Raw genomic sequence first — 27,098 nt, forward strand, 5'->3', positions numbered from 1 at the left:
CCATTTTCCACATGGAATTTCCACCCTTTCCTTATTTTTTTTTTAAATAAAATTAATTTATTTTATCGTAAATATTGATATATTTATTACAGGTGGATATTTGTAATAATATCATTTAAAATATTGCCATAGTGCTAGCTATGAATTGAATTTATTCCAAAATATTGACGCATTTATAGGTGTACATTAATTCCAAAATATTGACACTTTTAGAGCTATAAATGGAATATATTCCAAAATATTGACACTTTTATGGCTATAAAGTTAATACATTTCTAAATATTGACGTATTTACCACTATAAATTTTATATATTTCTAAATATTAACACATTTATAGCTATAAATTTTATACATGTCAAAATATTGACATAGTTGTAGCTAAAATTTTATAATTTTTTTTTTATTTTGGCATATTTATAGCCATAAATTCCTATTTCTGCCGTTAAACGCTGGTTTTGTAACGATTTTGGGCCGGTTTTACCGGCCGAGCATCTGGCCACGCCCACCCGCCATGGCCACGCCCCCGGGGAATCCCTTCCCGGTCCCGCAGTGACGTCATAGCGCTGCGTCACATCCGGCGGCGCACCCGGAAGTGGCGTGGGGCCGTTGCCATGGGGCGGCCCGGGAGGTGAAACGGGGGAGAGAGAGGGGGAGACACCGGGAATGGGATCGGGACCGGGAATGGGACCGGGAATGGGAATGGAATCGGGAATGGGATCGGGATCGGGAATGAGAATGGGGAATGGGACCGGGAATGGGATCGGGATCGGGAATGGGACCGGGAATGGGAATGAGAATGGGATGGGGAATGGGATCGGGATCGGAATTGGGAATGAGATCGGGAATGGGATCGGGAATGGAAATCGGGAATGGGAATGGGACCGGGAATGGGAATGGGGAATGGGATCGGGATCGGGACCGGGAATGGGGAATGGGACCGGGAATGGGATCGGGATCTGCAATGGGATCGGGAATGGGATCGGGAATGAGAATGGGGAATGGGACCGGGAATTAAATGGGATGGGGAATGGGAATGGGATCTGCAGTGGGATCGGGAACGGGAATGGGACCGGGAATGGGGAATGGGATCGGGAACGGGAATGGGACCGGGAATGGGAATGAGAATGGGATGGGGAATGGGATCGGGATCGGAATTGGGAATGAGATCTGGAATGGGACCGGGAATGGGATCTGGATCGGGAACGGGATCAGGACCGGGAATGGGATCGGGATCAGATCCCCGGGGTTTGGGGGGGGCCGGGCCGGGCCCTGCGGGACGGTGGGACTGGGGGGCCCTGGAGCGGCTCCTCCCGCTCTGTGTCCCTTCCCTGTCCCTGTCTCCATCCTGATCCCTCATCCCATTCCCTTTATCCCATTCACTTTATCCCATTCCCTCCATTCCCATTCCCTTTATCCCGTTCCCATTATCTCATTCCCTCCATCCCATTCTATGATCCCATTCCCTCCATCCCATTCCCTCATCCCATTCCCTCCATCCTCTTCCCTCATCCCGTTCCCTGTCCCCTCCCGGCGCTCTCGGGGATCTTCCCTCAGGGCAGGAAGGAGGGACAGCCCCGGGCTGTGTCCCTGAGGTGAAATTCCCACATTTCCTTGTTTCTTTTGGGGTTTTGCTGCTGTTTGATCCTGGCAGGGCTCACAGAATCCCGGGATGCTTTGGGTGGGCAGGACCTTAAATCCCATCCAGTTCCAGCCCCAAAACCTCCCTCTACCCCAGGCTGCTCCAGCCTGGCCTGGGACACTCCCAGGATCCAGGGGCAGCCCCAGCTCCTCTGGGAATTCCATCCCAACCCCTCCCCACCATGCACGAGGGGTTCAGTGCTTCCATCACCTCTGCATTCCTGGTTTTCTTTCTATTCCTGTTTCCCTTTCTATTCCTGTTTCCCCCTCTATTCCTGTTTCCCTCCTTATTCCCATTTCCCCCTGCATTCCTGTCTCCCTGTGTGTTCCTGGTTTTATTTGACCTTTGTATTCCTGTTTCCCTTTCTATTCTTGTTTCCCCCTCTATTCCTGTTTCCTCCTGTGCTCCTGCTTTTATTTGCCCTCTGTATTCCTATTTCCCTCTGTATTCCTGGTTTTCTTTGTATTCCTGTTTCCCTCCATATTCCTATTTCCCCCTGCATTCCTGTTTCCCTTTCTATTCCTGTTTCCCTCCTATTCCCCCCTCTATTCCTGTTCCCTCTGTATTCCTATTTCCCCCTGTATTCCTGTTTCCCTCCTTATTCCTATTCCCCCCTGTATTCCTGTTCCCTGCATTCCTGTTTCCCTTTCTATTCCTGTTCCCTCTGTATTCCTGTTTCCCTCCTTATTCCCATTTCCCCCTGCATTCCTATCTCCCTGTGTGTTCCTGGTTTTATTTGACCTCTGTATTCCTGTTTCCCCCTCTATTCCTGTTCCCTCTGTATTCCTGTCTCCGTCTGTATTCCTGTTTCCCCCTGTATTCCTGTTTCCTCCTGTGCTCCTGCTTTTATTTGCCCTCTGTATTCCTGGTTTTCTTTGTATTCCTGTTTCCCTCCATATACCTGTTCCCCTCCTTATTCCTATTTCCCCCTGCATTCCTATTCCCCCCTCTATTCCTGTTCCCTCTGTATTCCTATTTTCCCCTGTATTCCTGTTTCTCCCTGTATTCCTGTTTCCCTCCTTATTCCTATTCCCCCCTGTATTCCTGTTCCCTTCTATATTCCTGTTCCCTCTGTATTCCTGTTCTCTGCATTCCTGTTTCCCTTTCTATTCCTGTTTCCCCCTGTATTCCTGTTCCCTGTGTATTCCTGATTTTATTTGCCCTCTGTATTCCTGTTTCCCTTTCTATTCTATTCCTGTTTCCCCCTCTATTCCTGTCTCCCCCCTGTACTCCTGCTTTTATTTGCCCTCTGTATTCCTATTTCCCTCTGTATTCCTGGTTTTCTTTGTATTCCTGTTTCCCTCCATATACCTGTTCTATTCCTATTTCCCCCTGCATTCCTGTTTCCCCCTGCATTCCTGTTCCCCTTGTATTCCTGTTTCCCCCTGTAATCCTCTTTCTCCCTGTAATCCTATTTCCCCCTGTATTCCTGGTTTTCTTTGTATTCCTGTTTCCCACTGTATTCCTGTTCCCTCTGTATTCCTGTTTCCCATTCTATTCCTGTTTCCCCCTGTATTCCTGCTTTTATTTGCCCTCTGTATCCCAGTTTTTCTGTATCCCTGCATTCCTTTTCCTGGAAAGCCCGGGCTGGCCCCACCCCGCAGTGCTGGGGGAAGGGAAGGATCCCACCCCCCGTGCAGGACCTGCCCTCGGGGCAGGGCAGGGACCAGCTGGGCTCGATTTTCCCGCAGGAGCAGAGCTGGGATGGCTCAGGGCAGCCCGGACACTCCCGGCCCCTCCGAGGTCACCAGCTGAGGCTCCAGCAGCTCCCTCTGCTGCCCCCATCCCAAAATGGGCAGGTAAGGATCCCAAAGGAGCTGTTGGATAAGCTGGGATGATTTTGGGAACTTAATCATCAATTCCACCGTGGGAATGGTGTCCTGAGTCTGCTCAAGAATCCTGGAATGGTTTGGGTTGGAAGAGATCCCAAATTCATCCCAACCCACCCCTGCCATGGGGACACCTCCCTCTGTCCCAGGGGGATCCAGCCTGGCCTTGGGCACTCCCAGGGATCCAGGGGCAGCCACAGCTCCCCTGGGAATTCCATCCCAGCCAGGAATTCCTTCCCAATATCCCATCCATCCCTGCCCTCTGGCAGTGGGAGCCATTCCCTGTGTCCTGTCCCTCCATCCTTGTCCCCTCTCCTGGAACCCCCTCAGGCCCTGAGGAACAGCCCTGAGGTGTCCCCAGACCTTCTCTGCTCCAGGACCATCCCGGGATTTCCATTCCCTAAATCCCAAGCCAGGCTTTTCCCTCCTTCTTGGCTCTAATGTTCCTGAGGCTTTGAAAGAAAGCCAGGAGATCCAAAGGAGCTCCAGCCCAAACCCAGCAAATCCCGTGGGATCCTTCCATCCTGCTGAGCCCAGGGATGGGGCAGGAGTGGGAATTCCATCCCAGCCCCTCCCACCCTCCAGGGAGGAATTTTTCCTGCGTTTAGCTCCAAGCCCATCACTCAATCCACTCCTTTCTCCTTTGGCATTCCAGGATCAGCATCTCCTGCCTGCTCCCAGCCTCGTGGCACTTCAGCCTGTCCCCTGTGGGGTGTCCCCGTGTCCTCAACACCTCCCTGAGGCAGCTGCTGCTGCTGGGGGCTGCGGCTGCAGCTGGGGCTCTGCTGCTCTGCTCCCTGCTGCTGCTGAGGGGCAAGTACAGCTGGGCTGGGGACAGGAGACTGCACAGGTGAGGGCAGGGTGTTCCAGGGGAAACTGGGAAAAAATTCCATGGGAAACAGGGAGGGAATTCCATGGAAATCAGGGAATGGATCCTGAGGGAAAGGGGAAATGATGCTCTGCTCCCTGCTGCTGCTGGGGCAAGTACAGCTGGGCTGGGGACAGGAGACTGCACAGGTGAGGGCAGGGAATTCCAGGGGAAACTGGGAAAAAATTCCATGGGAAACTGGGAATGGAGCCCAAGGGAAAGGAGAAATGATGCTCTGCTCCTTCTCCTGCTGTGGGGCAAGTACAGCTGAGCTGGGGAGAGGAGACTGCACAGGTGAGGGCAGGGGGTTCCAGGGGAAACTGGGAAGGAATTCCATGAAAAACTGGGAAAGAGTTCCATGGGAAACAGGGAAGGAATTCCATGGGAAACTGGGAAAGAGTTCCATGGGAAACAGGGAAGGAATTCCATGGGAAACTGGGAAAGAATTCCATGAGAAACTGGGAAAGAATTCCAGGGGAAACAGGGAAATGGAGTTTTGGAAGAAACAGGGAAATGCTGCTCTGCTCCTGCTCCAAGGGAAGTACAGCTGAGCTCAGGATGGGAGATTCCACAGCTGAGGGGGCACAGAATTCCATGGGAAACAGGGGAGGAATTCCAGGGGAAAGAATGAAATGGAATTCCAGGTGGGGAGGGGCTGGGATGAAATTCCCAGAGGAGCTGGGAATCCCTGGAAGTGCCCAAGGCCAGGCTGGAGCACCTGGGACAGTGCAAATTTTCCCTGGGGGTATCACTGGATGAAATTTAAAATCCCACCAAAACTCCTTAAAAAATTCTACTCCAACCACCCAATTTGGAATCTGATTTTGACCAAACCACCTGAATTCCACGGAGCAATTCCCTTTTTTTTTTTTTTTTTTTTCCCCCCAGATACCTGGCCAGGGTGACAGACACAGAAGCCACGGACACGAGGAACCCGAACCTGAACTACGGGATCGTGGTGGATTGTGGCAGCAGCGGCTCCAGGGTGTTTGTGTACTGCTGGCCCCGGCACAATGGCAACCCCAAGGACCTGCTGGACATCCAGCAGATGAGGGACAGCAACAGGAAACCCGTGGTGATGAAAATCAAGCCAGGTATTGGGAGAAAAACGTGGAATTTCTCCATTATTTCCTGTCCTAACTGTGCATTCTGCACTCCAAAGGAAATTTCCAGCATGGAACAGCTCCAGGGATTTTTTGGGGGTTGGTTTGCAGGAGGTTTGTGGAGCTTAAAGTTTGAAATGGGGCAGGAGGGAAACAGGTGAGTGACAGCAAAAGGAAAACCAACAGGAAAATCAATCCAGGTATTGGGAGAAAACATGGAATTTCTCCAGGATTTCCTGTCCTAGCTCTGCTTCCTGCACGCCAAAGGAAATTTCCAGCATGGAGCAGCTCCAGGTTTCTTTGGGATTGGTTTGCAGGAGGTTTGTGGAGCTTAAAGGTTGAAATTGGGCAGGAGGGAAACAGATGAGTGGCAGCAATAGGAAAATCAAGCCAGAAACTGGGAAAAACATGGAATTTCTCCAGGATTTCCTGTCCTAGCTCTGCTTCCTGCACTCCAAAGGAAATTTCCAGCATGGAGCAGCTCCAGGTTTCTTTGGGATTGGTTTGCAGGGAGTTTTGTGGGAGTTAAAGTTTGAAATAGGCAGGAGGGAGAGGTTTTTGCATGGATAAGGCAGGTGCTGTCCCCACAACCTGCTGGACATGCAGCAGATGAGGGACAGCAACAGGAAACCCGTGGTGATGAAAATCAAGCCAGGTATTGGGAGGAAAACATGGAATTTCTTCATTATTTCCTGTCCTAACTGTGCATTCTGCACCCCAGAGTGACTGGATAAAGGATATTTCCAGCATGGAGCAACTCCAGGGATTTTTTGGGGTTGGTTTGCAGGAGGTTTGTGGAGCTTAAAGTTTGAAATTAGGCAGGAGGGAAACAGATGAGTGACAGCAAAAGGAAAATCAAGCCAGAAACTGGGAAAAACATGGAATTTCTCCATGATCTCCATGAATCCAGAGTGTCTGGATAAAGGATATTTCAAGCTCAAGAACATGGAACAGCTCCAGGTTTCTTTGGGATTGGTTTGCAGGGAGTTTAAAATAAGGAATATAAGGAAATAAATGTAAGGAAAATAAGGAAAAAATAAGAAAAATAAGGATAAGCATCCTTTAAACCATAAATAAAACTTGAGTTCCACAGAACTCCCTGCAAACCAATCCCAAAGAAATTCCATGCTGGAAATATTCAGAACCTTCAGAGTGCAAGGAGCAGAGTTAGGAGAGGAAAAAACAGAGAAATTCCATCAGTGAGAGGAAAAAACAGAGAAATTCCATCAGTGAGAGGAAAAGACAGAGAAATTCCATCAGTGAGAGGAAAAGACAGAGAAATTCCATCACTGAGAGGAAAAAACAGAGAAATTCCATCACTGAGAGGAAAAAACAGAGAAATTCCATCACTGAGAGGAAAAGACAGAGAAATTCCATCACTGAGAGGAAAAGACAGAGAAATTCCATCACTGAGAGGAAAAAACAGAGAAATTCCATCACTGAGAGGAAAACAGAAATTCCATCAGTGAGAGGAAAAAACAGAGAAATTCCATGAGTGAGAGGAAAACAGGAATTCCCTCATTTTTACAGCAGATTCCCCACTTTGCCTGTGGCTCCCTCGCTCCTCTGCTGAGGGTTTTGCAGGGGATGCTGCAGCTGGAGCTGCTCCCTCCCTTCCTGTGTTTCCAGGGATTTCAGAGTTTGCCAGCTCTCCTGACAAGGTCAGTGATTACATCTCGCCCCTGCTGAGCTTCGCTGCCGAGCACGTGCCGCGCTCCAAGCACAAGGAGACCCCTCTGTACATCCTGTGCACAGCAGGCATGAGGATCCTGCCTGAGAGGTGGGAACCTTTTAATCCTTTCCCTTTCCTTTCCCCTTTCCTTTCCCCTTTCCCTTTCCTTTCCTTTCCTTTCCTTTCCTTTCCTTTCCTTTCCTTTCCTTTCCTTTCCTTTCCTTTCCTTTCCTTTCCTTTCCTTTCCTTTCCTTTCCTTTCCTTTCCTTTCCTTTCCTTTCCTTTCCTTTCCTTTCCTTTCCTTTCCTTTCCTTTCCTTTCCTTTCCTTTCCTTTCCTTTCCTTTCCTTTCCTTTCCTTTCCTTTCCTTTCCTTTCCTTTCCTTTCCTTTCCTTTCCTTTCCTTTCCTTTCCTTTCCTTTCCTTTCTCTTTCCTTTCTCTTTCCTTTCTCCTTCCTCTCCTTTTTCTTTCTTTTCTATATTCTCTTCTCTTCTCTTCTCTTCTCTTCTCTTCTCTTCTCTTCTCTTCTCTTCTCTTCTCTTCTCTTCTCTTCTCTTCTCTTCTCTTCTCTTCTCTTCTCTTCTCTTCTCTTCTCTTCTCTTCTCTTCTCTTCTCTTCTCTTCTCTTCTCTTCTCTTCTCTTCTCTTCTCTTCTCTTCTCTTCTCTTCTCTTCTCTTCTCTTCTCTTCTCTTCTCTTTCTCTCTCCACAGTCAGGATTCAAAGCTCCAAACAATATTTTTTATTCAGACTCAGATATTTATTAATTCTTATCTACTTTACACTGAGTTCTACAGCTGAAAACTAAAAATGGAGTTTTGTCTCTTTATAAATAATTAAACTGTGCAATTAAGAAATGACACCTTAATTATTTTATTTAACCCAACAACCAATCACCCTTGCCCCACAATGCAGAATTTCCTCTCCAATTAAACAAAATCACCCAGAAGGAGGTGAAAAAAAAGACAAAACCTCCACCCTAAAAACTCCATTATTTTACTCTAAAACATTAAATTGGAAATTTTCCCCATTCTATTCAAATTACACACCCACAATCCCAGTTTTATAATTTAATTTTGGAATTTGTCAACTTTTTTCTCCACATTCTCAGATCAGAAGCAGATTTTATTGGGGGTCAGTGCCTGTCAGCACAGAAAAAAAATCTTTTATTTCCAAGGTTCCAACAATTCCCTGGGATTTTTTCTGTTGTTTATTTTTTTTGTTGTTTGTTAGTTTTGGGTCTTTTGGGTTGTTTTCTTTTTGTTTATTTGTTTTTTGTTTTTAGGGTTTTTAATTATTTTTTTTAGTTTGTTTTTTTTAAATTATTTTTGGGGTTTTTTTGTTTTTGTTTTGTTTGTTTGTTTGTTTGGTGGTTTTTTGGCTTTTTTTTTTTTTTTTTTTTTTTTTTTTTTTTTTTTTTTTTTTTTTAATTCCAGCAGCAATCCTCCTGGATTTTTTTTTCAATTTAAATTTTTTATTTTTGACTTTTCCATGGAATTCTGCAGCCAGCAGAAAGCCATCCTGGAGGATTTGCTCACAGACATCCCCGTGCACTTTGATTTCCTCTTCTCTGATTCCCATGCTGAGGTGATTTCTGGGAAACAGGAAGGTAGGTTGGGAAAAAAGCTGGAAAATATTCAGGAATTCCAAAATGATTTGGGGATTTTTTAATTGATTTTCAAATCCTGCTTTCCTTGAGAACCTTTATTCCTCAGGAAAGGAATTTTCCTTTATTCCTCTCTGGTGTGGGGATGATGGGAGCTCCTGGTTGGCCAAATATTTGATGATTATCCCCAAAAATTTAATGGAAATTTAATCTGGAAAATATTTGGGATTTCCTTTAATGAAATTTAATCTGGAAAATATTTAGGATTTGTTTTAATGGAATTGAATCTGGATAATATTTAAGATTTCCTTTAATGGAATTGAATCTGGATAATATTTGGGATTTATTTTAATGGAATTGAATCTGGAAAATGTTTGGGATTTCCTTTAATGGAATTGAATCTGGATAATATTTAAGATTTCCAAGGGATGATTTGGGGAATTTTTGTTGATTTGTTCAAATCCTGATTGGCCAAATATTTGCTGATTTTCCCTGAAAATTTAATGGAAATTTAATCTGGAAAATATTTGGGATTTCCTTTAATGGAATTGAATCTGGATAATATTTAGGATTTATTTTAATGGAATTGAATCTGGAAAATATTTGGGATTTTCTTTAATGGAATTGAATCTGGAAAATATTTGGGATTTTATTTTAGAGATTTTTTTAAATCCCTTTAAAAGTTCATTTCCTTCATTTCTTTCCTGAATTTTGCACATCTGAGTATCTTTAATTCATTTAATCAGGAATTTTATCATGGCATTGACCTGGGAAAGGAGAAAACCATCAGAAATTCCTGATTTCTCAGGAATTAATGATTTCCCAGAAATATTTAACTCCTAAAATTTAAAAAAAAAGAGCAATAACAATAGGAAAAAAATAAATTTAAATGTTTCAATTTGCTTTCAAGTTCATAATCTTGATATTCCTGATATTCCTGGAATTCCAGACTTGGTTTTGGTTTTTTTTTTTTTTCCACTTACAGGAGTCTATGCATGGATTGGGATCAACTTTGTCCTTGGAAGATTTGAGCACACAGATGATGGTGAGGAGCCACAAACAACAGCTCTGGCTGCATCCCAGAGAATTTTCCCTGGATCCCATTGATTTTTCCCAGTTTTCCATTGAGTTTTCCCATATTTTTCCCAGTTTCCCAGAGATTTTTCCCAGTTTCCCATTGAGTTTTCCCATATTTTTCCCAGTTTCCCAGTAATTTTTCCCAGAGTCCCTGTGATTTTTCCCAATATCCCATTGATTTTTCCCTGTTTCCACTGATGTTTCCATTGATTTTTTTTCTGTATCACATTGATTTTTTACATTGGTTTTTACCTGTTTCCCCATTGATTTTTTTTCTCATTTCCCAGTAATATCACATTGATTTTTCCGTGTATCCCATTGATTTTCCCATTGATTTTCCCACTGATTTTCCCTGTTTCCCAGAGGTGGTGGAGGTGCCAGGGAAGAAGCACAGGGATTTTTCCCTTTATCCCATTGATTTTTCCCAGTTTTTCATTGATTTCCCCATGGATTTTTTCCCTGTTCCCCATGGATTTCCCCATTGATTTTTCCCATTGATTTTTCCCATTGATTTTTCCCATTGATTTTTCCCATGGATTTTTCCCATGGATTTTTCCCATGGATTTTCCCATGGATTTTCCCCATGGATTTTCCATGGATTTCCCCATGGATTTTTCCCCGTTTCCCACTGGTTTTCCCCGTTTCCCAGAGGGTGAGGCCGTGGCGGAGGTGCCAGGGAAGGAGCACAGGGATTTTTCCCTTTATCCCATTGATTTTCCCATGGATTTTTTTCCCTGTTTCCCATGGATATTCCCATGGATTTCTTCCCAGTTTCTCATGGATTTTCCCCACGGATTTCCCCATGGATATTTTTTCCCATTTCCCATTAATTTTCCCTGTTTCACATTGATTCTCCCACTGATTTCCCCATGGATTTTCCCATGGATATTCCCATGGATTTTTTCCCCGTTCCCCATGGATTTTCCCCATGGATATTCCCATGGATTTTTTCCCTGTTCCCCATGGATATTCCCATGGATTTTTTCCTGTTCCCCATGGATTTCCCCATGGATTTTCCCATGGATATTCCCATGGATTTTTTCCCGTTCCCCATGGATTTTCCCATGAATTTTCCCATGGATTTTCCCCATGGATTTTCCCCATGGATTCCCCATGGATTTCCCCATGGATATTCCCATGGATTTTTTCCCCGTTCCCCATGGATTTTCCCATGGATATTCCCATGGATTTTTTTCCCTGTTCCCCATGGATTTCCCCATGGATTTTTTCTCTGTTCCCCATGGATTTTCCCCATGGATTTCCCCATGGATTTTTCCCCGTTCCCATGGATTTTCCCCATGGATTTCCCCATGGATTTTTTCCCTGTTCCCCATGCATTTTCCCATGGATTTTTCCCCGTTTCCCACTGGTTTTCCCCGTTCCCCAGAGGGTGAGGCCATGGTGGAGGTGCCGGGGAAAGAGCACAGGGATTTTCCCCATGGATTTCCCCATGGATTTTTTCCCCGTTCCCCATGGATTTCCCCGTGGATTTTTTCCCAGTTCCCCATGGATTTCCCCATGGATTTTTTCCCAGTTCCCCATGGATTTTCCCCATGGATTTTCCCCATGGATTTTCCATGTTTTCCCCATGGATTTCCCCATGGATTTTCCCCATGGATTTCCCCATGATTTCCCCATGGATTTCCCCATGGATTTTTCCCTGTTCCCCATGGATTTCCCCATGGATTTTTCCCCGTTCCCCATGGATTTTCCCCATGGATTTCCCCATGGATTTTTCCCCGTTCCCCATGGATTTTTCCCTATGTTCCCCATGGATTTTTCCCCGTTTCCCATGGATTTTTCCCCGTTCCCAGAGGGTGAGGCCGTGGTGGAGGTGCCGGGGAAGGAGCCCCACGAGCCGGTGTTCCGGAAGCGCACCGTGGGCATCCTGGACATGGGCGGCGTCTCCACGCAGATCGCCTACGAGGTGCCCCAAAGTGTAAGCCTTGCCTCCCCTCTCCAGGTCATTATCCCTCAATTCCCTCTTCCCTCTGCCATGATCTGAGCTCTGTCCCATCCTTTGGAATCCTCCATCCCATCATCCCATCCCATTATCCCATCCCATTATCCCATCCCATTATCCTATCCCATCCCATTATCCCATCCCATTATCCCATCCCATTATCCCATCCCATTATCCCATCCCATTATCCCATCCCATTATCCCATCCCATTATCCCATCCCATTATCCCATCCCATTATCCCATCCCATTATCCCATCCCATTATCCCATCCCATTATCCCATCCCATTATCCCATCCCATTATCCTATCCCATCCCATTATCCTATCCCATTATCCTATCCCATCCCATTATCCTATCCCATCCCATTATCCCATCCCATTATCCCATCCCATTATCCTATCCCATCCCATTATCCCATTCCATTATCCTATCCCATCCCATTATCCCATCCCATTATCCCATCCCATCCCATTATCCCATCCCATTATCCCATCCCATTATCCCATCCCATTATCCCATCCCATCCCATCCCATTATCCCATTATCCCATCCCATTATCCCATCCCATTATCCCATCCCATTATCCCATCCCATTATCCCATCCCATTATCCCATCCCATTATCCCATCCCATCCCATTATCCCATCCCATCATCCCGCATCCCATCATCCCATCCCCCATCATCCCGCATCCCATCATCCCATCCCCTAAAGAGAGGAAGCAGCACGAAGATTCCAGTTAAAAATTCCTTGCCCATCACTCAAAGCCTGCATTCATCTTTCATTTTTTCACCTTTGTTAATTAAAAATCCTTTAAATTCCGATATTTCCATGCTGGGGCTTCAAACTCAAAAAATTCCTGGTGGTTCCTATAAAAAACTTTTCCATAAAAATGGCTTTTTGCTTTAATTTTTGGGATAAATTGGATTTAACTGTTACAAATGTCACCAAATTGCTTTGTTCCAAATAGAGCATAAATTAATCCAATTTCACTGAGTTCTGGAGCAAGTCCTGAATTTTTCAAGCTGAACTTCCCATGAAATTAATTGGGAATTATCTAAAAGGAAATCAGCATCAAATCCCCGTGTTTGGCTCAGTTCTAATAATGGATAAATTAAATTTTTTAATCTTGTGGAATGACCTTTCCCTAATTAATTCCTTAATTCCTCTGCTTTAATTAACACAGGGTGTAAGAAATAATTTGGAATTACTAAATTAGGGAAGGGGAAGGGAAGGGAAGGGAAGGGAAGGGAAGGGAAGGGAAGGGAAGGGAAGGGAAGGGAAGGGAAGGGAAGGGAAGGGAAGGGAAGGGAAGGGAAGGGAAGGGAAGGGAAGGGAAGGGAAGGGAAGGGAAGGGAAGGGAAGGGAAGGGAAGGGAAGGAGGAGAGGAGAGGAAAGGGAAGGGAAAGAGGAGAGGAAAGGGAAGGGAAAGAGGAAAGGAAAGGAAAGGAAAGGAAAGGAAAGGAAAGGAAAGGAAAGGAAAGGAAAGGAAAGGAAAGGAAAGGAAAGGAAAGGAAAGGAAAGGAAAGGAAAGGAAAGGAAAGGAAAGGAAAGGAAAGGAAAGGAAAGGAAAGGAAAGGAAAGGAAAAGGGAAAGGGGAAAGGAAAAGGAAAGGAAAGGGGAAAGGAAAAGGAAAAGAAAGGAAAGGGAAAAGGAAAGGGGAAAGGAAAAGGAAAGGGATTAAAGAGACGATCAAGGGGTGAATTTAAAGGACTCCAAGCCATCCCAAAAAATCCCTTTTCGGATCGAGATGACCTTGACGGTTTTGCTGCTGCAGGAGGAGGTGGCCAAGAACCTGCTGGCAGAGTTCAACCTGGGCTGTGACACGCACCAGACGGAGCACGTGTACCGCGTCTACGTGGCCACCTTCCTGGGCTTCGGCGGCAACGCCGCGCGCGGCCGCTACGAGCAGAGCCTGGCCCGCCGCCTGCTGAGCCACAGGTGGGCAATTCCAGGGGATTCCTGGGGAATTTGGGAATGGTCCGGGGCTGGGAGCAGCCTGCTGAGCCACAGGTGGGCAATTCCTGGGAATTCCTGGGGAATTTGGGAATGATCCAGGGCTGGGAGCCGCCTGCTGAGCCACAGGTGGGCAATTCCAGGGAATTCCTGGGGATTTGGGAATGATCCAGGGCTAGGGGAACCCTGGGAGCAGCCTGCTGAGCCACAGGTGGGCAATTCCGGGAATTCCTGGGGATTTGGGAATGATCCAGGGCTGGGAGCCGCCTGCTGAGCCACAGGTAGGGAATTCCAGGGGATTTGGGAATGATCCAGGGCTGGGGGAACCCTGGGAGCCGCCTGCTGAGCCACAGGTAGGGAATTCCGGGAATTCCTGGGGAATTTGGGAATGATCCGGGGCTGGGAGCAGCCTGGGGTGGGGGGAAAGTGGGACTGGTCATGGAAAGGTGGGGATGGTAATGGAAAAATGGTAGTGACCATGGAAAGGTGGGGATGGTAATGGAAGGGTGGGAGTGACCATGGAAAGATGGGAATGGTTTTGGAATGGTGGGAGTGATCATGAAATGATGGGAATTTCTGAGCTATCCCTGTCCCTCTCCCCAGGACATTCCTGAGCTTTCTCTGTCCCCAGGACCTTTCTCAGCTCTCTCCTGTCCCTTTCTCAGCTCTCTCCTGTCCCTTTCTGACTCTGTCCCTGTCCCTCCCCAGGCTGTTTCTGACTGTCCCTGTCCCTTCTCCTGTCCCTCTCTGACTGTCCCTGTCCCTCCCCAGGCCACAGGGCTCCCAGCCCCTTTCTCAGCTCTGTCCCGTCCCTTTCTCAGCTCTCTCCTGTCCCTTTCTCAGCTCTCTCCTGTCCCTTTCTGATTCTCCTTGTCCCTCCCTAGGCCATTTCTGACTCTCCCTGTCCGTCCCCAGGCTGCAGGGCTCCTTTCTGACTGTCCCTGTCCCTCCCCAGCTCCTTTCTCAGCTCTGTCCTGTCCCTTTCTCAGCTCCATCCTGTCCCTCTCTGACTGTCCCTGTCCCTCCCCAGGCCGCAGGGCTCCCAGGTCCTTTCTCAGCTCTGTCCTGTCCCTTTCTCAGCTCTGTCCTGTCCCTTTCTCAGCTCTATCCCGTCCCTCTCTGACTCTCCTGTCCCCCCAGGCCGCAGGGCTCCTTTCTCAGCTCTCTCCTGTCCCTTTCTCAGCTCTCTCCTGTCCCTTTCTCAGCTCTCTCCTGTCCCTTTCTCTGCTCCATCCTGTCCCTTTCTCAGCTCTCTCCTGTCCCTTTCTCAGCTCTCTCCTGTCCCTTTCTCAGCTCTCTCCTGTCCCTTTCTCAGCTCCATCCTGTCCCTTTCTGACTGTCCTGTCCCCCCCTGTCCCTCTCTGACTCTCCTGTCCCCCCAGGCCGCAGGGCTCCTTTCTCAGCTCTCTCCTGTCCCTTTCTCAGCTCTCTCCTGTCCCTTTCTCAGCTCTCTCCTGTCCCTTTCTCAGCTCTCTCCTGTCCCTTTCTCAGCTCTCTCCTGTCCCTTTCTCAGCTCTGTCCTGTCCCTTTCTCAGCTCTCTCCTGTCCCTTTCTCAGCTCTCTCCTGTCCCTTTCTCAGCTCTCTCCTGTCCCTTTCTCAGCTCTGTCCTGTCCCTTTCTCAGCTCTCTCCTGTCCCTTTCTCAGCTCCATCCTGTCCCTCTCTGACTCTCCTGTCCCCGCAGGCCGCAGGGCTCCCGGGCCGGGCTCAGCCCGCAGTCCCCTCTGGCAGACCCGTGCCTGCCGCGGGAGGCGCGGCAGGAGCTGCGGCAGGCGGGGCGGACGCTGCACCTGCGCGGCACCGGCCACTTCCAGCAGTGCCGGCAGCTGCTGCAGCCGCTGCTCAACAGGACCAACGACAGCCAGAGCTCCCTCAACGGCGTCTTCCAGCCCCCCCTGCACTTCCAGAGCAGCGAGTTCTACGGCTTCTCCGAGTTCTACTACTGCACCGAGGATGTGCTGAGGATGGGCGGGGACTACAGCGCTGCCAAGTTCACCAAAGCTGCGCAGGTGAGAAAAGGGGCATCAGCTCCTCATTCACAGCTTCTATCCAAAGATTGTGTTCTGAAAGTCCTGCAGCAAAACATTGCCTTCAGAGATCCCAAATTCCTAAATTCACCAAAGCTGCACAGGTGAGAAAAGGGGCATCAGCTCCTCATTCACAGCTTCTATCCAAAGGTTTTGTTCCTAAAGTCCTGCAGCAAAACTTTGCCTTAAGGGATCCCAAATTCTGTAACAGATCCCAATTCACCAAAGCTGCACAGGTGAGAAAAGGGGCATCACCTCCTCATTCACAGCTTCTATCCAAAGATTGTGTTCTGAAAGTCCTGCAGCAAAACATTGCCTTCAGAGATCCCAAATTCCTAAATTCACCAAAGCTGCACAGGTGAGAAAAGGGGCATCAGCTCCTCATTCACAGCTTCTGTCCAAAGATTGTGTTCCTAAAGTTCTGCAGCTAAACTTTGCCTTAAGGGATCCCAAATTCTGTAAGAGATCCTGAATTCCATAAGAAATCCTAAATTCACCAAAGCTGCACAGGTGAGGAAATGGGGATCAGTTCCTCATTTACAGCTTCCATCCAAAGGTTTTGTTCCTAAAGTCCTGCAGCAAAACATTGCCTTCAGGGATCCCAAATTCCTAAATTCACCAAAGCTGCACATGTGAGAAAATGGGGATCAGTTCCTCACTTACATCATCTATCCAAAGGTTTTGTTCCTAAAGTCCTACAGCTAAATTTTGCCTTAAGGAATCCCAAATTCCATAAGAGATCCCAATTCACCAAAGCTGCACAGGTGAGAAAAGGGGCATCAGCTCCTCATTCACAGCTTCTGTCCAAAGGTTTTGTTCCTAAAGTCCTGCAGCAAAACATTGATTAAGGGATCCCAAATCCCTAAATTCACCAAAGCTGCAGATGTGAGAAAATGGGGATCAGCTCATTTACAGCTTCTATCCAAAGATTTTGTTCCTAAAGTCCTGCAGCTAAAGTTTGCCTTAAGGGATTCCAAGTCCCTACATTCACTCAAGCTGCATAGGTGAGAAAATGGGGATTACAGCTTCTCCCCACAAGGATTCTGCTCCCAAAGTCCTGCAGCAAAACTTTTCTTTAAGAAATCCCAAATTCCATAAGAGATCCCAATTCACCAAAGCTGCACAGGTGAGAAAATGGGGATCAGTTCCTCACTTACAGCTTCTATCCACAAGGATTGTGTTCCTAAAGTCCTGCAGTAAAACTTTTCCTTAAGAGATCCCAAGTTCCTTAAGAGATTCCTAAATTCAGCAAAGCTGCACAGGTGAAAAAAAGGGATCAATTCCCTTATTTAAGACATCTCTCCACAAGGATTTTATTCCCAAAGTCCCACAGCAAAACTTTTCCTTAAGAGATCCTGAATTCTGGAAGAGATCCCAGTTCTCTAAAGCTGTGCAGGTGAAAAAACTGGGATCAATTCCTCACTTACAGCTTCTCTCCACAAGGGTTGTGTTCCTAAAGTCCTGCAGCAAAACTTTTCCCAAATTCCTTAAGACATTCCTGAATTCACCAAAGCTGCACAAGTGAAAAAATGGGGATCATTTCTTAATTTACAACATCCCTCCACAGGGATTTTTTTCCCAAAGTCCCACAGAAAGCTTTTCCTTAAGAGATCCCAAATTCCTTAAGAGATTCCTAAATTCAGCAAAGCAGTACAGGTGAGAAAATGGGGATAAATCCCTAATTTAGAACATCCACAAGGGTTTTGTTCCCAAAGTCCCACAGAAAGCTTTTCCTTAGAAGATCCCAAATTCCAGAAGAGATACCAATTCACTGAAGCTGCACAGGTGAAAAAACTGGGATCAATCCCTAATTTAGAACATCCACAAGGGTTTTGTTCCCAAAGTCTCACAGCAAAACTTTTCCTTAAGAGATCCTGAATTCTGTAAGAGATCCCAAATTCCATAAGAGATCCCAGTTCTCTAAAGCTGTACAGGTGAGAAAACAGGGATCAATTCCTCACTTTCAGCTTCTCTCCACAAAGGTTTTGTTCCTAAAGTCCTGCAGCAAAACATTGCCTTAAGGGATCCCAAATTCTAAGAGATCCCAATTCGCTAAAGCTGCACAGGTAAAAAAAAAGGGATGAATTCCTAATTTAGAACATCTCTCCACTGGGATTCTGTTCCCAAAGTCCCACAGAAAGCTTTTCCTTAGAGATCCCGATTTTCTGTTCCCCCAGGATTACTGTGCCACCCGCTGGTCCGTGCTGCGCGAGCGCTTCGAGCGCGGCCTCTACGCCCCCCACGCCGACCTGCACCGCCTCAAGTGAGAGGGGCTGGGCTCTTTGGGCTTTGGGGTTTGTCCCAAAATCCCTCCTGCACGGCTGCCAGGGCCTGTTTGTTTCCTTGGGTGGCTGGAAGTGGGGGGGAAAAAATTGGGAATTGTGAAAAAAAAAACCCGCTCGGAAAAGGCGGAGAATTGTGTGTTTAATCAGGTCCTGCGGTCGCTGGAATGCTGAGCTGAGATTAACCCCTTCTGCTGGCTGATCCCACTGATCCTGATCCCACTGATACCACTGATCCTGATCCCACTGTCCTCAACTGATCCCACTGTCCTCAACTGATCCCACTGTTCCTGATCCCACTGCCCTTAACTGATCCCACTGATCCTGAGCCCTCTGTCCTAAAGTGATCTCTCTGTCCTAAACTGATTCCACTGTGTCTGATTGATCCCACTGTCCTTAACTGATCCCATTGTCCTAAACTGATCCCACTGTGTCTGATCCCACTGTCCTTAACTGGTCCCACTGTCCTTAACTGGTCCCACTGCCCTTAACTGATCCCACTGCCCTTAACTGATCCCACTGATCCTGATCCCACTGATCCTAAACTGATCCCACTGTCCTAAACTGATCCCACTGTTCCTGATCCCCCTGTCCTAAACTGATCCCACTGAAACTGATCCCACTGATCCCCCTGTCCTAAACTGATCCCCCTGTCCTAAACTGATCCCACTGTCCTAAACTGATTCCTCTGCCCTAAATTGATCCCACTGTCCTAAAGTGATCCCTCTGTCCTAAACTGTTCCCCCTGTCCTTAACTGATCCCCCTGTCCTAAGCTGATCCCACTGTCTTTAACTGATCCCACTGCCCTTAACTGATCCCACTGTTCCTAATCCCACTGTTCCTGTTCCCATTGTTCCTGATCCCACTGTCTTTAACTGATCCCACTGTTCCTGATCCCACTGTCCTAAACTGATCCCACTGTCCTTAACTGATCCCACTGTTCCTGTTCCCATTGTTCCTGATCCCACTGATACTGATCCCACTGTTCTTAACTGATCCCACTGTCCTAAATGGATCCCTCTGTCCTAAACTGATTCCACTGTCTTTAACTGACCCCTCTGTCCCTGACCCCATTTCCCTGCCTGACCCCCCTGTCGCTGACCCCCCTGTCCCTGTTCCCATTTCCCTGTCCCTGACCCCCCTGTCCCTGTTCCCATTTCCCTGGCTGACCCCCCTGCTCTCCCCAGGTTCCAGTGCTTTAAATCCGCCTGGATGTTCGAGGTTTTCCACAGGGGCTTTTCCTTCCCCGAGAGCTACGGCAGCCTGAAGACAGCCCTGCAGGTCTATGACAAGGAGGTGCAGTGGACCCTGGGGGCCATCCTGTACAGGACCCGCTTCCTGCCCCTCAGGTACCCCAGGGACCCCCAGGAGCCGTGGGGAGGGGGGATTGGGGATGGGGAGGGGTGCTGATCCCTCAAATTGTGATTTTTAGATCCTATTCCCTAAAACGGGCTCTGATTCCTGCCCTGAGCCAAGCTGGAAGTGGAATTTTGCCTCCAAATCTTGTCTGATCTTTTCCAGGGATATCCTCTCAAAAAATCTGGGAAGAACCTTTGGGAGGGGGAATTTGGGGATGGGAAGAGGTGCTGATCCCTCAAATTGTGATTTTTAGATCCTATTCCCTAAAACGGGCTCTGATTCCTGCCCTGAGCCAAGCTGGAAGTGGAATTTTGCCTCCAAATCTTGTCTGATCTTTTCCAGGGATATCCTCTCAAAAAATCTGGGAAGAACCTTTGGGAGGGGGAATTTGGGGATGGGAAGAGGTGCTGATCCCTCAAATTGTGATTTTTGGAGCCTATTCCCCAAAACGGGCTCTGATTCCTGCCCTGAGCCAAGCTGGAAATGGAATTTTGCCTCCAAATCTTGTCTGATCTTTTCCAGGGATATCCTCTCAAAAAATCTGGGAAGAACCTTTGGGAGGGGGAATTTGGGGATGGGGAGGGGTGCTGATCCCTCAAATTGTGTTTTTTAGAGCCTATTCCCCAAAACAGGCTCTGATTCCTGCCCTGAGCCAAGCTGGAAATGGAATTTTGCCTCCAGATGTTGCTGTTGTCCCTCTGCTCTTTTCCAGGGACATCCTCTCAAAGATTTGGGAGAAACCTTTGGGAGGGGATTTTGGGGATGGGAAGTTGTGGTTTTTAGAACCTAAAATTCTGGTTTTTAGAGCTTATTCCCCCAAATGAGCTTTGTTTCCCACTGAGCTGGAAGCAAAATTTTGTCTCTAAGATGTGACCATTGTCCCTCTGCTCTTTTCCAGGGACATCCTTTCAAAAATTTGGGAAAAACTTTTGGGAGAGCATTTTGGGGATGGGAACTTGTAGTTTTTAGTATCTCAAATTGTAGTTTTTAGAGCTTACTCCCCAAAATGAGCTCTGATTCCCACCCTGCCTGATTCCCACCGAGCTGGAAGCAAAATTTTGCCTCCAAGAAGTGACCATTGTCCCTCTGCTCTTTTCCAGGGATATCCTCTCAAAAATTTGGGAGAAACCTTTGGGAGAGGATTTTGGGGATGGGAACTTGTGGTTTTTAGATCCTCAAATTCTGGTTTTTAGAGCTTATTCCACCAAATGAACTCTGATTTCCACCGAGCTGGAAGCAGAATTTTGCCTCCAAGACGTGACCATTGTCCCTCTGCTCTTTTCCAGGGATATCCTCTCAAAAATTTGGGAGAAACCTTCGGGAGAGCATTTTGGGGATGGGAACTTGTGGTTTTTAGATCCTCAAATTCTGGTTTTTAGAGTTTATTCCACCAAATGAACTCTGATTCCCACCGAGCTGGAAGCAAAATTTTGCCTCCAAGAAGTGACCATTGTCCCCCTGCTCTTTTCCAGGGATATCCTCTCAAAAATTTGTGAGAAACCTTTGGGAGAGCAATTTGGGGATGGGAACTTGTGGTTTTTAGATCCTCAAATTCTGGTTTTTAGAGCTTATTCCACCAAATTAACTCTGATTTCCACCGAGCTGGAAGCAGAATTTTGCCTCCAAGACATGACCCTTGTCCTTTTGTCTTTTCCAGGGACATCCAGCAGGAGAATTTCCGTGGGATTCACTCCCACTGGAGGAGTTTCTCCTTTGTGTACAACCACTACCTGTTCCTGGCCTGTTTCCTGGTGGTGCTGCTCTCCATCCTGCTCTACCTGCTGCGCCTGCGCCGCATCCACCACAGCTCCTCCTCCCCTCCTGCCCCCCAGAAACTGCCTGGAAACCTCTGAGATTCAAGGAGAAAATCCCTGGAAATCTCTGAGATTCAAGGAGAAAATCCCTGGAAATCTCTGAGATTCCAACAGGAAATCCTGGGAAATATCTGAGATTTATCCCCAGAAAATCCTGGGAAATATCTGAGATTTATCCCCAGAAAATCCTGGGAAATATCTGAGATTCAGAGAGAAAATCCCAGGAAACCTCTGAGATTCAAAGAGAAAATCCCTGGAAATCTCTGAGATTCAAAGAGAAAATCCCTGGAAATCTCTGAGATTCCAACAGGAAATCCTGGGAAATATCTGAGATTTATCCCCAGAAAATCCTGGGAAATATCTGAGATTCCAAGAGGAAATCCCAAAATCTCTCTGAGATTCAAAGAGAAAATCTCTGGAAATATCTGAGATTTATCCACGGAAAATCCTGGGAAATATCTGAGATTCAGAGAGAAAATCCCAGGAAACCTCTGAGATTCAATGAGAAAATCCCTGGAAATCTCTGAGATTCCAACAGGAAATCCTGGGAAATATCTGAGATTTATCCCCAGAAAATCCTGGGAAATCTCTGAGATTCCAAGAGGAAATCCCAAAATCTCTCTGAGATTCAAAGAGAAAATCTCTGGAAATCTCTGAGATTAAAATAGGAAATCCTGGGAAATATCTGAGATCTTATCCATAGAAAGTCCTGGGAAATCTCTGAGATTTATCCACGGAAATTCCTGGGAAATCTCTGAGATTTATCCACAGAAAATCCTGGGAAATATCTGAGATTTTATCCATAGAAAATCCCTGGAAATCTCTGAGATTCATCCACAGAAAATCCCTGGAAATCTCTGAGATTGAAACAGGAAATCCTGGGAAATATCTGAGATTTATCCCCAGAAAATCCTGGGAAATCTCTGAGATTCAAACAGGAAATCCCAAAATCTCTCTGAGATTCAAAGAGAAAATCCCTGGAAATCTCTGAGATTAAAATAGGAAATCCTGGGAAATCTCTGAGATTCATCCACAGAAAATCCCTGGAAATCTCTGAGATTCAAACAGGAAATCCTGGGAAATATCTGAGATTTATCCCCAGAAAATCCTGGGAAATATCTGAGATTCCAAGAGGAAATCCCAAAATCTCTCTGAGATTCAAAGAGAAAATCTCTGGAAATATCTGAGATTTATCCACGGAAAATCCTGGGAAATCTCTGAGATTCAATGAGAAAATCCCTGGGAATCTCTGAGATTCCAACAGGAAATCCCAAAATCTCTCTGAGATTCAATGAGAAAATCCCTGGAAATCTCTGAGATTAAAATAGGAAATCCTGGGAAATCTCTGAGATTCATCCACAGAAAATCCTGGGAAATCTCTGAGATTCAAACAGGAAATCCTGGGAAATATCTGAGATTTATCCCCAGAAAATCCTGGGAAATATCTGAGATTCCAAGAGGAAATCCCAAAATCTCTCTGAGATTCAAAGAGAAAATCTCTGGAAATATCTGAGATTCCAACAGGAAATCCTGGGAAATATCTGAGATTTATCCCCAGAAAATCCTGGGAAATCTCTGAGATTCCAACAGGAAATCCTGGGAAATATCTGAGATTTATCCCCAGAAAATCCTGGGAAATCTCTGAGATTCAAACAGGAAATCCCAAAATCTCTCTGAGATTCAAAGAGAAAATCTCTGGAAATCTCTGAGATTCAAAGAGAAAATCCCTGGAAATCTCTGAGATTCAAAGAGAAAATCCCTGGAAATCTCTGAGATTCAAACAGGAAATCCTGGGAAATCTCTGAGATTCAAACAGGAAATCCCAAAATCTCTCTGAGATTCAAAGAGAAAATCTCTGGAAATCTCTGAGATTAAAATAGGAAATCCTGGGAAATATCTGAGATCTTATCCATAGAAAATCCTGGGAAATATCTGAGATTTATCCCCAGAAAATCCCTGGAAATCTCTGAGATTCAAACAGGAAATCCTGGGAAATCTCTGAGATTTTATCCATAGAAAATCCCTGGAAATCTCTGAGATTCAAACAGGAAATCCTGGGAAATCTCTGAGATTTATCCCCAGAAAATCCTGGGAAATCTCTGAGATTCAAACAGGAAATCCCAAAATCTCTCTGAGATTCAAAGAGAAAATCTCTGGAAATCTCTGAGATTAAAATAGGAAATCCTGGGAAATATCTGAGATCTTATCCATAGAAAATCCTGGGAAATCTCTGAGATTCAAAGAGAAAATCCCAGGAAATCTCTGAGATTCAAACAGGAAATCCTGGGAAATATCTGAGATTTTATCCCCAGAAAATCCTGGGAAATCTCTGAGATTTATCCCCAGAAAATCCTGGGAAATATCTGAGATTTACCCATAGAAAAACCCTGGAAATCTCTGAGATTCAAAGAGAAAATCTCTGGAAATCTCTGAGATTAAAATAGGAAATCCTGGGAAATATCTGAGATCTTATCCATGGAAAATCCTGGGAAATCTCTGAGATTCAAAGAGAAAATCCCAGGAAATCTCTGAGATTCAAACAGGAATTCCTGGGAAATATCTGAGATTTATCCACAGAAAATCCTGGGAAATCTCTGAAATTTTATTCATAGAAAATCCTGGGAAATATCTAAGATTAATCCACAGAAAATCCTGGGATCCTTCTGAGATTCAAAAAGAAAATCCCTGGAAATCTCTGAGATTCATCCACAGAAAATCCTGTGATCCATCTGAGATTAAAATAGGAAATCCCAAGAAATCTCTGAGATTCAAACAGGAAATCCTGGGAAATATCTGGGATTTATCCATAGAAAATCCTTGGAAATCTCTGAGATTTTATCCATAGAAAATCCTGGGAAATCTCTGATATTGTCCATAGAAAATCCTGGGAAATCTTTGAGATTTATCCATTAAAATCTTGGGATCCCTCTGAGATTCAAACAGAAAATCCCAAAATCTCTAAATTTCAAAGAGAAAATCCCAGTAAATCTCTGAGATTTTGGGATGGAGGATTCACCCACCCACCCCCCCCCCACACAAACAAATACAAAAATACAAAAAAAAAGCCATTTTTGCCTCAGGGTTCCTCCCTTTTTTGCCCCTTGGAGAAGGAAGAATTGGGAATTCCAGGAGAATGGGGTGCTGAGGGAAAAATGCCAAAAAAAATGACTTTGCTGGGAATGTTGCACTTTGGGCTGTGCAGGAGAGGATGAGTTCAGTTCCCAAATTTGGGAGAGGCTGAAATCCCGTGGGATGAGCTTGGATTTTCCTTGCTGGATTCCAGAATTGCCATCTGAAAAAAAGTTCTAAAAGCAGTTCAAAAAAAACAAAAAAAACTTTAAGGACATTTTATTTTATTTTTTTTTCCCTTTCTGGAATCACTGCTGGGATGGAGAAGGAAAATCCCTCACATCCAATGCTGTGCTTCCATAAAAAAAAAAAAAAAATTCCATTATTTCTCCTCCCTCCTTTTTCCTTTTAATCCCAAATTTCTGTTCCATAATCATGGAGAGAATTCCAGGAATGTGAAGAGAACTGGAAAAGCAGAGGAGAACGTGCACAGGGTCTCTGGTAATTTATATTTTATTTAAAAACTGTTGATTTTACTTGAAAGTCAATTTGTCCATGATTAAAAGTTGGATTTTTATGAACTTTTGGGGTGTGGGTTTTTTTTTATTTCTAGCTGGAAAACTTCCAAAAGGTGAGAAAATGCTGGAAAATGGGATGGTTTTATTATTGGAGAAAAATTATTTTTGTTATTTTATTTTTGGGAAAAAAACCACAATTTTTTCTCATAATTAATTGGAGAAAAATCTGGATCATTTAAATTATTTTATTGTCTGGTTTTGATGAATTCCAGTCAGAATTCCCTGGATTTGGGGCAGAATTTTGGAGCAGAACCTTTCATGGACCTTCAGAAATCCCAAATATCTTATTTTGGTAATGGATTTTTTGGAGCTGATAATTCGAATTTTGGGGAGAGTTTAAATCCAAATCTTGGTTGGTTTTGGGTGAGGGATGAGAAAATTCAGGGCTGGAATTGGGATTTTAAAAAATGATCCCAAAATTGACCCTGCCAGAGCCTGAATTTCCTGTGCTGAGCTGCCCAAATCTCCAATTTCAGGATTAAATTTAAAATAAAAAAATCCTGTGGGACTTGGAAATATCCAGGCAGAAGTGCCAGAGTCTCTAATCCAGCAAGGGAGGGAAAAAGAAAAAAAGAAAAGGTATTGAGATGTAATAAAATCAGGGAAAAAATAAAATCAGGAAAAAAAAAATTAAAAAATGGAAAGAATAAAATCAGGAAAAAAAAATAAAACCAGGGGGAAAAAACAGGAAAAAAATAAAAGGGGAAAAAATCAGGGAAAAAATGAAATAGAGGGTAAAAAATTCAGAGTAAAATTTTAGATTTTATTTATATTTATATATATATTTATTGAAAATGTAAAATACATATATTTTATAGATATATTTATAACATCTATTTATGATATATATAGAGTATATATAGAGTACATAATATATATAATATATATTATATATATTATATTATATCTTACATTTTATACATATATATATTATATATATGATGTATTATGTATTATATATATGATATGTGATATATGATGTATTATGTATTATATATGTTATATATTATGTGTTATATACTACATATTATATATTATATATTATATAATATATATTATATATTATATATTATATATTTATTATATATTATATATTATATATTATATATTATATATTATATATTATATATTATATATTATATATTATATATTATATATTATATATTATATTATATAGAAATATTTTATTAATACATAAATTATATAGAAAATAATTTTTTTCTATGCTGTAAAATCGGCCCCGAGGGGAGCAGTGAGGCTGAGCCCGCCGGGAGTGACAGAAATTGGGGACCCGGGGGGGACAGAAGGGGACACGGAGCAGGAGCGGGGCCACCTCGTCCCGCCGGGCCATTGTCCCTTCGGTGCCGCTGCTGTCCCCAAAGCCGCGCTGCTGTTCCCCGATCCCATTGTTTGTTATCCCCGATCCCATTGTTTGTTCCTTATCCCCGATCCCATTGTTTGTTATCCCCGATCCCATTGTTTGTTCCTTATCCCCGATCCCATTGTTTGTTATTCCCGATCCCATTGTGTCCCGCGGCCCCATTGTTCGCCATTGTTGGGGACAAATAACGCGTGAAGCTGCGGCGAGCCGCGCTGGCCTGGAGGGCTCGCGGTGGCCCTGTCCCCGTGGCCCTGTCCCGTGTCCCTGTTCCTGTCCCATCCCTGGGTCCCTTCCCCGTGTCCCTGTCCCATTCCTGTGTCCCTGTCCCGTGTCCCTGTCCCCGAGTCCCTGTCCCCGTGTCCCTGTCCCGTGTCCCTGTTCCTGTCCCGTCCCTGGGTCCCTGTCCCTGTCCCCGTGTCCCTGTTCCTGTCCCGTCCCTGGGTCCCTTCCCCGTGTCCCTGTCCCATTCCTGTGTACCTGTCCCTTCCCCATGTTCCTGTCCCCATGTCCCCTGTTCCCGTGTCCCTGTCCCGTGTCCCTGTCCCCATGTCCCTGTCCCCGTGTCCCTGTTCCTGTCCCGTCCCTGGGTCCCTTCCCCATGTCCCTGTCCCCATGTCCCTGTCCCCGTGTCCCTGTTCCTGTCCCATCCCTGTGTCCCTTCCCCGTGTCCCTGTCCCGTGTTCCTGTCCCCATGTCCCCTGTTCCCGTGTCCCTGTTCCATCCCTGGGTCCCTGTCCCTGGGTCCCATCCCCGTGTCCCATCCCTGGGTCCCATCCCTGTGTCCCCATGTCCCCATGGCCCTGTCCCCATGGCCCTGTCCCTGTGTCCTTCCCTATGTCCCTGTCCCATCCTCGTGTCCCTGTGCCTGTCCCATTG

At 45.5% G+C, this 27,098-nt stretch overlaps 1 protein-coding gene across 2 annotated transcripts; it reads left to right on the forward strand.

The window, feature by feature from the left end:
- Window positions 1-555: 555 nt before the first annotated feature.
- On the forward strand, window positions 556-24,844 carry ENTPD4 (ectonucleoside triphosphate diphosphohydrolase 4). Of its 2 annotated transcripts, XM_056508695.1 has the most exons (13): window positions 556-629; window positions 3,332-3,439; window positions 4,125-4,319; window positions 5,226-5,431; window positions 7,070-7,220; window positions 8,614-8,717; window positions 9,700-9,759; window positions 11,606-11,730; window positions 13,534-13,697; window positions 15,396-15,720; window positions 17,916-18,001; window positions 19,209-19,370; window positions 21,038-24,844. In XM_056508695.1, exons 2-13 carry the CDS (start codon window positions 3,432-3,434, stop codon window positions 21,231-21,233), a joined length of 1,782 nt encoding a protein of 593 aa, XP_056364670.1. In that variant the 5' UTR covers window positions 556-629; window positions 3,332-3,431; the 3' UTR covers window positions 21,234-24,844. The 2 variants fall into 2 exon arrangements, with proteins under 2 accessions (XP_056364670.1, XP_056364669.1); XM_056508694.1 differs by lacking the exons at window positions 556-629; window positions 3,332-3,439; window positions 4,125-4,319; window positions 5,226-5,431 and adding an exon at window positions 6,029-6,095 and having other exon boundaries at window positions 11,606-11,754; window positions 21,038-21,565.
- Window positions 24,845-27,098: the final 2,254 nt, after the last annotated feature.

The sequence above is a fragment of the Oenanthe melanoleuca genome, chromosome 22, assembly GCF_029582105.1.
Source record: "Oenanthe melanoleuca isolate GR-GAL-2019-014 chromosome 22, OMel1.0, whole genome shotgun sequence".
NCBI lineage: Eukaryota > Metazoa > Chordata > Aves > Passeriformes > Muscicapidae > Oenanthe > Oenanthe melanoleuca.

What these genes read in the sequence shown, in the direction of transcription:
- ENTPD4 (XM_056508695.1), top strand. An exon ending in GGTGATGAAAATCAAGCCAG is followed by an intron (nt 5,432 to 7,069) that starts GTATTGGGAGAA and finishes CTGTGTTTCCAG; the next exon opens with GGATTTCAGAGTTTGCCAGC. An exon ending in AGTTCACCAAAGCTGCGCAG is followed by an intron (nt 15,721 to 17,915) that starts GTGAGAAAAGGG and finishes CTGTTCCCCCAG; the next exon opens with GATTACTGTGCCACCCGCTG.